Source organism: Scatophagus argus, chromosome 23 (assembly GCF_020382885.2).
Source record: "Scatophagus argus isolate fScaArg1 chromosome 23, fScaArg1.pri, whole genome shotgun sequence".
NCBI lineage: Eukaryota > Metazoa > Chordata > Actinopteri > Scatophagidae > Scatophagus > Scatophagus argus.
The window spans coordinates 2,677,591-2,690,044 of record NC_058515.1 but is presented as its reverse complement, the minus strand read 5'-3'; the positions used below and the strand labels follow the sequence as shown (position 1 = coordinate 2,690,044).

Below are 12,454 nucleotides of genomic sequence, written 5' to 3'. Positions count from 1 at the left end.
GTTGATTGATAAATATGGTATATTAAAACAGATATCTGGGTAGTAACTGATTTTGAACATACTTTCGATCTGCTAAATCTAGCTGAGCTGAAGTACTGTATACAGTCTGTGTGTGTGAGTGTGTGCAGGGGTCTGTGGGTGTGTGTCTTAAGGGGTGACAGATGATCAGGAGATGTGAAGGCACTGCAGCGTGCTTGCTTGGCCCTCTCGGAAACTGTTTGCTTCTCTCTGTGTTATTAACCCACCTACTGAGACTCCCTTCTGCCTCGCTCTGAACATATGTGTGTCTGTCTTTACAGGATGCAAACTGAAAGGCATCCATTATGAGAAGAAAGTCAGACTGCTCAGCCTGACCATATTATAATGCTAATTCTGTTTGTATCAGTAACCACTGCAGATTTTGATGAACTAAAATATCCATTCATCTGTTGGCAGTGATGTTATTTGATGTGAGTGAGTATATTAATGTGTTTGTGAGCAGCTGGTGAATTTGTATGTCTTTGAATGGTGGTGCAGTTGTCAGCACTGTCACCTCATAGCAAGATGGTTCGAGGTTTGAATCCTGGTCTGGGGCCTTCTGTGTGGAGTTTGGTTGTTCTCCCTGTGCCTGCGTGGGTTAGGTTAATTGGCTGCTCTACATTACCCCTAGGTGTGGGTGTGTGGGTGTGTTTGTCTGTCTTTGTGTGTCAACTCTGCAATCGGCTGGCAACCAACCCAGTGTGTTCCCCGCCTCCTACCCGTAATCAGCTGGGACAGGCTCCAGCAACCCTGATAAGCGGTATAGAAAATGGATGACGGATGAATGATTTTTGAACAGTATGGGAAAGCGATGACAGGCAGAATCACTGTTAGTCAATTCAGTATGCTCAGTAGTTTCTGTGATTTGACCTTTTCTCTTTTGGTCTGACCAGTAACTTATTTTTGGCTCATTAAATTTAGCGTTATGTTGCTTTGTTACTCACATGACTGAGAGTGTTCACTGAATTGATGACTATACAAAGTCTCACTTTAAAGAGGAATTCCAGTATTTTTCCTATATTTATCCATCCTATATTTACCTATGTTGGTGTGTACGTGATACACACTTGGGAAAGATTGGTCCAGTAGATCATCTCAGCTGACAGCCTGACATAACTTTGATGGTTTCCCTAAAGGATTATGTGGCAGCCATTCCAATCATGTCAGTTTTTGAGACTTTGGGGGGTTATGTGCTTAAACTACATTTAATTTATTCCCTCATCCAATTTTATTTTTTATTTTTACTTTTATTTTTTCGCTAGCGATTAAAGGTTGTGATATTGTTCACAACCTCATTATCCAGCCTTTATGCTACGTTAGGCTAACCCCCCCCAAAAGAAACTTTTCTACAAAGCATGGTCAGGGTTAAGTTCTTAACAACTGTACTTCCACTACTGAATTTTCCACACAGACAGCTCCAGACCTATCGACAGTCAGACTAACAGCAATCAGCGGTGGCTGATTAGTCTTGGGGTCTTGTCAGAGTTGCTTACTGTGACAAATTGGGTTGCCTGACACTGACATTGGAACTTGTCCCTCGAGGCCTCACCTTTGACAGCCAGACGCATACGCACCTCTGATGATCCTGTCAGGCTTCTCTCTCTGGGGTCAAAGGTAGAAGCGGTGAGATTAAAAAAAGAAAGGGGGGAAATGGAGACAAAGATCGGGGAAATCATACCAAACACAGATGTTCTTGACGGTAATTGCCATAAAATGTGGATGAATAAATAAATAACGTGAATGAGTTGCTTTCTGAATCTATAAAAAAAAAAATACATCTTGTTAATCTTTCTACTGCTGAATTTCCTCTGTTTAAAGGATATCCATGTAGCACATTCCTATGGTACTTCAAAGGCACCTTTTCCACATCCTTCATGTTATTGTCTTTGTATTTGCCGTTGATCTTAGTCAGCAAGGCTGTTGCCCTTATAAGGACTGTACTCTGAGATGCCCCCCGGCAGTCGGTGAGTGTGTGTTCCCAGCATTCAGCCACGATGAGCGGGGGAGTACCACTGATCTATATACTAATTAAAGTATCCAGTTTGAACTTCTCCCCTTTTGCCTTTTACATGTACAGAACTTTAATTTTTAAAATCATATCATAGTCCACATTAAGCCTTCCTGGAGCAGTAGGTGCCACCTTTGTGCTGGTCCAGGTGTTGCTGGACAGTGGAGCACGCATGTTTTTTTTTAGTTTTTTTTTTTAGTGCTATGCAAGGAGAAGACTGCGTTGTTGTATTGGTGCAATATTTAGCTGTATGGAGATTTATGGACAATGGTTATCTTGTAGAACATTAACATTGAGCAAGAGATATTAATTCAAAGACTCATTTATGACACTGCTAAGCACCCTCAGTGGCTTTACGTTTAGGCTTAGCTTCTAGAGCACAAATTTAAATTTAATCTCTACATAACATTCATGGGTTCACCAAACCAAACAAGCAACATTCCCATCCCCTTCAGACAGAAACCAGCATTTGTGTACATCAACACAAAGCATTAGTACATTTAAAAAAAAAAATCAAATTTATTCCACATTTATTCCATGCTTGTTATGGTAATTTAAAGCATTTTAGTCGATATTGCTCCATACCTGATTGTGATGTAGTATTTCACATTCCATCCTCCAAGATCTGTCCCTCAGTCTCAGAGGATGATGCTCATCTTTTGGTCCAACAGTCACGAGAGCCAAAACACATTAAGCAAAGAGGAAGAGAAAGAAAAGAGGATTCCATCTCTCTGTTTTTGGTTGCAATCACAGTTTGCAGCTTGCATGTGATACAACTGACCATTTGTTCACTGCTAGACTAATGCTAATATGTTGTGGTTGTGACAGTGCATTAGCATGTACAGTAGACAGAGCAGCTAGAAAACTACAAATCTGAGCTCAAGGGGGGGGTTGACAAAAGAGGGGAGAAGGGGAGTTGATGAAAATATGCTGTTAGTTGCATTATGGGAAAAGCACTTTTTGCAGCTTGACCCATATTCAAGAAACATTTTGTTAACATGTGCCAATAACTTGGATTACGTCTTTAAAACAACAAAGAACCAAACAGCTTCTTACAAAAAAAACCCCCCAAAAAACAAACAAGTTTCTTACAGTAAAATGTTTTTCATTTTTCTTTTCTTCTTTCCTTAAGATTCTAATTGTTCAGTTTCTGGCTAATACCTCCAATATGTGAGCACCCCCCCCCTCTTTAATCAGTTAGATGAGATCAGTAATTGGCTTTTTGGGGTGAGAGTGATGAGGGAGCTTGAGGAAAAGAAAGAAAGAAAAGAAAGAAAAACATCTTTTAAGATTTCCGCTAAAAGCAATAAAGCTGGAGAGCATTCTTTTGTCTGTGTACTTCCTCTGCTTTGCCTCTGCGCCTCAGCGTGGTGATGTGGAGAAACAAAACAAAGTGTAGAGAGGGTGAGAAGATCATCTGTAGAATAGATTGATTGAAACAGCAGACTGGGAGAAAAAAACAAAAAGCCTCTGCAGATCTGGCTGTGAACATCGTCTGTTTAAGGATTCGCAGCCAAGTTCAGTCGGAGGATTTGTTCCGTTTTATCCTCTCATTTCTGCTCACCCTTTTCACTTCACACATAAAACACAAGATCCAAGTCAAACCTCGCAGATTCAGCTGCACGCAAACACTGCAATATTTCATGTGAAGTCTGAGAGAGTGTGGCGTCCAGGGTCCCTAAGGGTACTGATGGGGATGTCATCTAGATAAATATCCCCATTTACTGCCCTTCCTCTTTCTGTTCAGCTGGGACATGGGTGCATGGATGGTGCAGCTTGGGTGTTGCATGGAAGGAGTGGATGGGTGGAGTTGGGAGGGGTGTTTTATAGTGCCTTCAGTGTCTGCTCAGCTGAATCCAACTAGCAGAAATGAGTTACAGCTTAACCACATTAGAGCAGGAAGACTGAAGAGAAGCCTATAAAAATTAGCACCTTCTACAGAGGAACTCACCAGCTAAGCCCTCTGTATTGCGGCCGATCCCACTTACCCGTCACACAGCTTCTTCAGTCCGCTGTCATCAGGGAGGAGACTGCAGAGTCTCTGAGCAAGGACCAGCAGACTCAAGGACAGCTTCATCCACCAGGCTGTCAAGAAGTCCATTTCCCTCTCTGCTCTGCCCCATCTCCCTGCACACACGAACTCTGGACTCTGACATCCCCCAGGTCCCCCCGTTCAACTACTGAACCCTGTCAGCCCCAGAAACTGTTCACTCCCATACACACACTATTGAACTCTGGGTGCACTGCATGTCACTTTAACCTGTCCTGTTATGTGCCTTAAGTTATTATATTTATTGATGATTTTTATCTTAGTTTATTTTGCTTTTTTTTGTATATTTTATATGTTTAAATTAAGTTTGACTTTGACTTAAACAGTGGTAGAGAAGGGGAAAGCTAAGTGGAAGTGCTCAGTGGACTTGTTACAACACTACTCCAAGCACAGTATTGCTCACATTTCAGCCTGTGGGTTTACACACACTTAATTGTCAGCTTTTTGCAAAAGTAACTGTCCTACCAGTGAGTCATTTATCAAGCATTATTTCTGTGATGGACTGCAATGAAAGTGTGGAGCCCAGAATATATGACAGCAGGAAACCGAGGACATTGAAGGGACAGATCTGTGACTGAGCGCCTTTCACCAAGTACAAACACAGCCTGTGCTGATATAAGCAGGCTGACTGTAGTCCACAGAGGGAGACCTGGAGGCCATGGCAACTTCTGTGTCTTTTTTAATCATTCTTTTATTTAGTGGTCCTTGTCAAAAGAATCCAAATAAATTGTCATCAAAGCTGACAGGATGAGGCCGTTGACTCACCGTAGAGCCTCAGAGAGAGAGTGGTTAGTGGTAAAATATGATAATGAACTCTTAGGAAAGCTACCTCAAGAATTGCCTCACCCTTTTTTTTTCTTTCTGATGATTGCTTACTTAATGTATAATATTCTGTCATTGTTTCTGCACAAATAGAAAAGATAGCTGCAAAGACAACTGCCGAGAGACTTCCATAAGGAGTTTCTCAAATCGCAGCAGCTCTCTGCTCCTGATAACTATGCTCCAGTGGTTTAGAGCACTTCAAGACTGTCCACAACAGTGAAGTGCCCTTACTGAGCATGAATTACTGTGTCCTGGCTAACTGCCTGCTCAGACTACTTGCAGTGTAAGAGGCACTTCCAGATGCAGTTTGCCAATCGCTGCTGAGGCATCAATGACTAAGCTTAACAGAGATGGAGTCCACATCTCCCCACCCTCTGCTGCCAGGTATTGTGACTCTAATGCAAATTAGCTAATTGACACTGATTATACAGTATGAGCGATTGCAGTATGAGCAAATCTGTTGCAGAATGGAATATTTTATGTACCAGCATCTGTAACTGTCAGCTCTCATCGGGTCCACTTTTACCTTTTACAGTAAAGGACAAAATAGTCTCCCAAGTCCTCTCTGCTGAATTACACTTGACAGTGTATTAAAGGTCCCTCTGCTACTTTGATTAAATGGTGCCAAGTACAGAGGCTGGACTCAAAATCCAAAGTGTGCTTTGTAGGTGCTCAGGAAGTGAGGAGTGGGAGGAGCAAAAGAAGGTTGATGAGCAGTCATTGGACTCATCGCGAACTCAAACTCACTTCACCACTAGACAGAGGATGCCCACTCTGAATAAAACCATCAGTTCATACAAATGATCAAAAATTCGTATTCTCTTGCAAACTTGGCGTGCAGATAGTTCATGCATCATAAGATGAGCTTTGGGGAATCGACTAAAGAATGAAACTGCACACAACTGTCAGAAGTGAGTTTCCTTTATGGGAATTGGTCATACCCTTAGAGATAGGGTGATTAGCTCATACATTCTGAGAGAGCTCTGAGTAGAATTATTGCTTCGTCTTGTCGAACAGGCAAATAAAGGAGCCGGTTTGGATGGTTTGGGCATGTGATCTGTCTGCCTCCGACCAAACCAGAGGTTTTACGGGCACAGTGAGGGGGTTGGCGGAATGTACGATTGAAGATCCACAAGGAAGAGATGGGGAACGTGGCTAGGGAGACTGGGCTACCTGGCTTAGCCTGCTGCCAAAATGACCTGAGCCTGGAGTCCATAGAGGTGGACGTGGACACCATGACAACCTCCATGTCTTTGAAATTACTGCCTCCACCCCAAACCAATATAAGAGGAACAGGCTGCTTTGGATTTTTTTTAAAAAAATCAACTACATATTTTTGCAATGTTTTAACTTTGGACAATCCACAGACCCTTCCTTTTCATTTGAGTTATTATGTATGTAGAAAGTGGTTCTATGGATAACAGGTAGACCTTGCTGCCTGTTTTCTCAAGAACTACTTGTCAATCATGGTCTCTTTCTGTAGATTTTTGTGAGCTATGACCATTGTGATTGACATCCCTGTTACTGTCATCCCAATTTCACCAGCTGTCCTTTGGCTTCCCCAATGACACAGGTTCACACTTCACTCTGCCATTTACAGGAGACATTCACAGCTAAGGCGCATTCACACTAACAAATCAAGTGTTCATATCTGTTCATCTGGGGTAGTCCACGCATTGCAGTAGCAAGTTCAACATTCCCACAGGCATTTTCGATCAAAACAATCTGCAGCTTCTCTGTTTGCAACATTTGGTAGATCTTTGGGAAAGTACTATATCATCCCATATTCCATTCTGCAATTAATAAAGCCAGCGTTTGACACAATCAGACCACAACAGATTGAAATAAAACCTTTGTCCAGAGAACACCTGAGACGTCTTCAGCTTTATCATCCATAACCATTGCACTGCTGTAAAAAGCAGGGTAAACAAACAGATGGGTGGCATGGAGGAGTTGCCTGAGCTGTGAAAAAACACACAGCTGTAGTCAAGCAGAATGGTCATTTTCAAAGGCAGATACAAGCCACAAAGAGGTTAGCATTGGTGACCGGTCCACATGTGAAGCAGATGGCAGCACCTTGTTTCTTTTCTTAGCATCATACTTCATAGTTTCGTAGCCTCGGCATCACAGAGCTTCGTGCCTGTTTACTGTTCTAAAGCACAAAATTTGATCAGACTCGTTGGAAGCCCAATCTCTCAGGTGGTATTTGTGATGCCTTGCTTTTAACCACTGTAAATCAGCTTCAATGTTAACGGCAGCCATCTCTCACAATAATTTTTAACAATACTCACGGCAATTACTTTTGCTATGGCAAATCTAAAGTTCTGAACAAAATTTGGCACAGATTCTTCCGGGATGCAGTTAATAACCCTAGTGAACGATACCCTGGCAAGGAAGCAAATCTGCCTCATGCCTCATCACTCTTGACAGTGGAGTGTTGATATTGTAATGCATTGCAGATTTTCTCAATCTTGTATGCCCAACCAGCCAATCAGTGATGAGCCACATCAAATCCAAACTGTCTGAACCTGTCTTAGACTGACAGCATCTGTCTGCCTCAGCATTTGGATCCCTGCAAAAAAATCAGACTTTCAGCACAACAGGACATATCCAGTTTTTGTGTGTCCTATGTCCGCTGGCTTGTCTTTAACACGCCAACTGGCTTTGATCCCGTTACAGAGTATTAGCTTCATTCTTGACAGCAAATACATCTTGGTATCCATTCACAGCGAGGAGAGACATGCCTTGAAAGATTCCCTTCTGTGCATCACATCTGAATCATAACACATCACTATCAAATCTGTTGAGGATCTTTAAGTTGATTTTTCAGAAAATTGTTATAAATCTGTTTCCTCATATCCATTCTCATTCCCACCTTTTCTACATTTTGATATTCTGTCTCATCACACGTCCCACCGACACTCTCAATTTGTCTTCCCTGAAACATCAGGTGCTGGGAGCAACCTTAACATAATAGGACATTAAATCTGAATCAGCACCTGTCACTGCCCTGAAGTGCTTCAACATTCTCTGTTTTCTCAAGCGCATCAAGGAAAATACAATTTCACCTGCAGTGTCTGTCTCTGTCACATCCACTCTTAAAGACACTTCATGTCTGTCTTGTTCTCCCCTTCCCTGTCTCTTGTTACTCCGCTCTACTTTTATACCGCAGTATTCCAGTAGTTTCTGTCCATCCACTACTATTACTTCAACCATGTGGCTTCACACGGCTTGCATCTGTGGGAACTTGTCTAGGCCTTTATTTATTGGAATTGAATGTTTCTCTATCCGTGATTATGATGTTTTAGGGTAAGATTCTGGGACTTATTTTCCAGAGCTAACTGGCATTTTTTTTTTTTTTACATCCAAATGAAATACTAATATCCACACTTTGGCTGAAATGATATCAGTGGTTTTTTCTGTCTGTGCCCTCATGGCCTAATTTTCTGCTAATATATAATTTTGCTGGAAATGAGGGCTACATTGAGTGTAATAAATTAAATTTTAGTCCTAACCTTTCACCCCTCTCCTCCTCCCTGTGCGCTGCCATATCCCCTCTGATCTACTCCCCACTCCCTGCTTCAAAATAATTATTCCTCATTAATCTACGATAGCTTCTTACCGTCTATTAATCCAAAGGCCTGAATAGCTGACAGTACAAAATGAGTTCTCCTATTAACTCTGCATCATTATTCTCACCATATAAGGTTTTGGGACTGTCTATTTTTCACAGCAACCCCTCCCAAATTAGCCTTATTAGTGACACAATACCTTTCCATTGCCCTGTACCTCCTCCCCCTCCTCTTGGCAACACTTTTCTTTAGCCTTTATTCTGTTTTTCTCGAGAGTAACCACAATCCTTTGTCTAACAGATGCTGCTACAAGACAAGGTTTTTATAAAATAAACCAGCTGGATGTACTTGAATCACATTTCATGATTAGTTACCTTCAGTCACCTCTGTGCCTGCAGAGAGAAATATATGTATGTATTAAAAACACAAGCTTCCTTCATAAAAATGACAGAATGCTCCATCTACGGCATGCTGGTTTCACTACTCTTGTCTATTTGGCACAGTTTGGTTTTAATATGTTTGAACACTTTATGTAAGCTGACGTTTTAAAATCCCAGTGTGTTTCTAGTCATTTCCATCATTTGACTGAAACTGCCCCACACATTTGGTCTTTAACAGCAGATGGATGTGAAGAAGCATGGTAACAGACTGTTGGTGGTGATGGGTAATGAGGATAGAAACATTGGGCATGATGTGTGAACAGTCAGCCTCCAGATGTTGAGATGTGTGTCTGGGCATCGGGCCCACCCCAACCCTAGCCACTGTTGCTAATGAAGTCCTATGAATATGTAATAGGGAGAAGGCTTTGGAGACGTCTGTCTGGTTTGCTCCAAACAATGTTATGTACAGTGGATATACATATACATAGACTGTGTTTTGTGCATTGGTCAGCGCATATTGGTGAGAGCATTTTAAGTATATGCACAGCCCACAATTTTAATTTACAAATCAATACTTTTATTTCTCAAAAGGCCACACCATAATTTATGTCTTATCTCTGGCTGGGGCTAACCCGCAGAAACCCTCAGAAACCCCAAAAATTAATTAAATTTTTTTTTGTTGAATTTTTATTTATTTATTTATTTTCAGTATGCGTTAGAAAAATTCTGTTTTCAGCCTTCTGTCACGTGTCAGAAGTTTGAGATGCATTTCATAAATTTTACTACCATGAAATAAAAACAATCGCTGCCTGAAAAGTAAGAAAATCTGTCTAAAAATGCATGTTATGGTGAAAAATGGTCAATAGTGTTGTAAAGCTGAATCATGGACATGGTCCTTTAAAATATGTTTAAAAGATAAGAAAACAGATTTGGAAATAAAAAAAATGTTTATGCTCCACAATTTACACACATGACTTATCTTCCCAACTCATTAATGCCGAATCTGATTACTCACTGTGGTTTTCACAGCTAGGCTGTGATAATCCAGCCTCTCAGTAGACCTCTATACACACCAGGCCTAGCAGGCCTTTACTCCGTCCATAAGTGGGTTCTTTGAGATAAGCACTGAGCTCTCTCTGCTAACACAGCCATCAGCACTAGATCTGTCCATGTCCTCCAAGTGATCCTGGGTTAAACAGCACTCACTGGCCAGTGAGGAAGATGAAAACACTTGCCAGCTCTCTGAGGAGAAATAGCCCACCCCTGCTATGCCACTCCATTTTCTCCAGCTGTATCAGAGCACCTTGGGAGAGCTGATTGCTGAATGGTTTGGCAGGGCTTCATGCGCATGCCTCATTGTGTGAGTGTGTGTGTTTGTGTATGTGTGTACGTGTGTGTGTATGTCAGTGGTTGACATCCCACTGTGCAAAGGAATAAATCCTCTCGTCTTTAACCGGGCTGACGTGCTAGCTCATCATCCCCTTTCATCAAGACCTCTTCTTCCAAGCGCTCTCCTGTTGAACCTTCGAGTCTGGGCTAAATGCTGCAGCATCTTCTTTCTTGTATGCTTTGGATTGCTTTTGAAATTAGCCTCAGAGAGCTGCCAATAGCTGCACACCAGAAAAAGTGAATGAAAATACAGTATATCTTATATTTGCATGCTACTACCTGTATTTACCCTTCAGTTTAATTAAGCTTCTGAATCCATCAGCATTTGTTGCCTTAATGTTCCATGCTTATATTATGTGCTTGAGGAGAATGTTTCCTGTATTTGTCTTTCCTGTGTATATAGGAATTTACAATAAAAATAATTATGCCTAAAAGGTCACCTTGCCTTTGTGTTGCTGAGCGGAAACATTCATGCCGTTTTTCTAAAGCTGTCACAAACAATAACCTTCAGTCTGCTGTGGGTGTGACTGAAATGTACTGGAGAAACAGTGCAGCAGCTAGCTATCAATCTCAAATACACACAGTTGTGTGTACCTGCTCTTAAAGCTGCCAGATTTGGGGGTTGGCCAGTACTTCATTGCTAGCCCCAGGCTGTTTTTGCATTGTTGCTGCATCGACAGGATGTCCAGCCATTTCTGATTTGTCACCAGGCTCAGACTGCAGACCACAAAGCAGTAGTATGATGAACAGAAAGCTGATGCCTTCAGGGAAACTTAAGAGAATAAGAAGGTTGCCTTTTCCATGACTTTTTGCAGATTTAATCTACTTTTGTTAGTCTGTAAGTCTTTCATTGACCTGCTGTTGTTTTAATACGTAAATTAAAAGAGTTTGGTGAAATACAACATAAAGGTTGTAAATGCAATGAACAATCATTGTATCATACAGGAAGCAGCATTTTTAGAGGTCCAAAGAGGTTCTCCAAATTGTTGCCATTGTCACATTTGTTATTGATATGGTGTGATTTAGGAGGCCATTACAAAACCACAAAAATGTTCCTATAAGTTTCCTGACTAACTGCCACTTGTTCTGTTTTTTGTCTGCCTGCTTTCAGGTCTACTGACTATGGCACCACCTACACCAAACTCAACCTGATGCCAGGGACAACCATTGTGGTGACCAGTTTCTACATTTGCCCAACCAACAAGAAAAAGGTAGGAAAATTAATCCATGAATGAGGGAAGTATTCTTTCCGACGAGCTCGCTGAAATCTACTGCATTCGATTTGTACTCGTAAGTCGTTTTCTCAGTTGTTTTCTGACTTCTGAAGTCTGAAGTAACAAATTCAAATTCAAGTCAGGATTCCAACTCATCTACTGGGTCGTCTTCAGAGGACACCGAACTGTGGTTTTGCATGTTTTAGTGTTGCTTGTAACTGGTTGATGTTGCTGTGGCAACAACAGCTGAATAACATTACGTTGTACATTGTGTTTTGGCAAATGAATCGCATCCAACTAGGTCTTTAACGGATGTGATGTCACTCTGAGTCCAGAGTTATGACCTATGAGTATAAATCGATTGTAGCATAAGCTAATAGACGAGAGTTGCTACAAAATGGTGGAAAAAATATGCATTGCTATGTATTTTTCCATCACATAGCACAGCAGGTAAAAGTAGTTGTTTAGGCTACCCGTTGGAGATGAGCTGCCTGCAGGAGCACAGGTATACAGGTAGAAAAAGAGCCTGTTGTTTGCAGTCTTTCATAACATTTCATTGTGGCTGTTTCTGTGTACTCTTTCTGTATTGAAGAATATCAGCTGACAAAACATATTTATTTTCCTTCAAATTCTTCACGGAAAAGTCCAATAAATTGGACTTTTATTGGAATGAAATTATTGGAATGACTGTTATGGTCATCTGTGCAAGCACCTTGTACCACCCATACTATGAAGGGAGCTAAGGAGGAAGTCAAGTGATGTAGTATAAAGAGCGACAAAGACTACATAAGGAGGAAGTTGGTGTGGATAGATAGATCAAACATAGAACTCTTACTCAAAAGAGTGCTGTTGTGTCTCAACAAAAAAAATCAACACTGAATTATTTTAACATAATATACACATGTAACTTATGTAACTAGGTTAAAATAATTACCTTACTTGTAACAGAATTCATGTTAAGATAAAGGTATTATGTATAAAGTTAAAACAGGCATCATATG

At 41.1% G+C, this 12,454-nt stretch overlaps 1 protein-coding gene across 3 annotated transcripts in view; it reads left to right on the top strand.

Moving 5' to 3' along the window:
• Positions 1-12,454, top strand: part of sorcs2 (sortilin-related VPS10 domain containing receptor 2) — a 277,555-nt gene that overhangs the window by 123,744 nt on the left and 141,357 nt on the right. For all 3 annotated transcript variants that reach the window (XM_046381208.1, XM_046381206.1, XM_046381207.1), the window contains exon 5: positions 11,351-11,450. In XM_046381208.1, the coding sequence (XP_046237164.1) occupies positions 11,351-11,450 (100 nt within the window). The remainder of the gene's footprint in view (positions 1-11,350; positions 11,451-12,454) is intronic.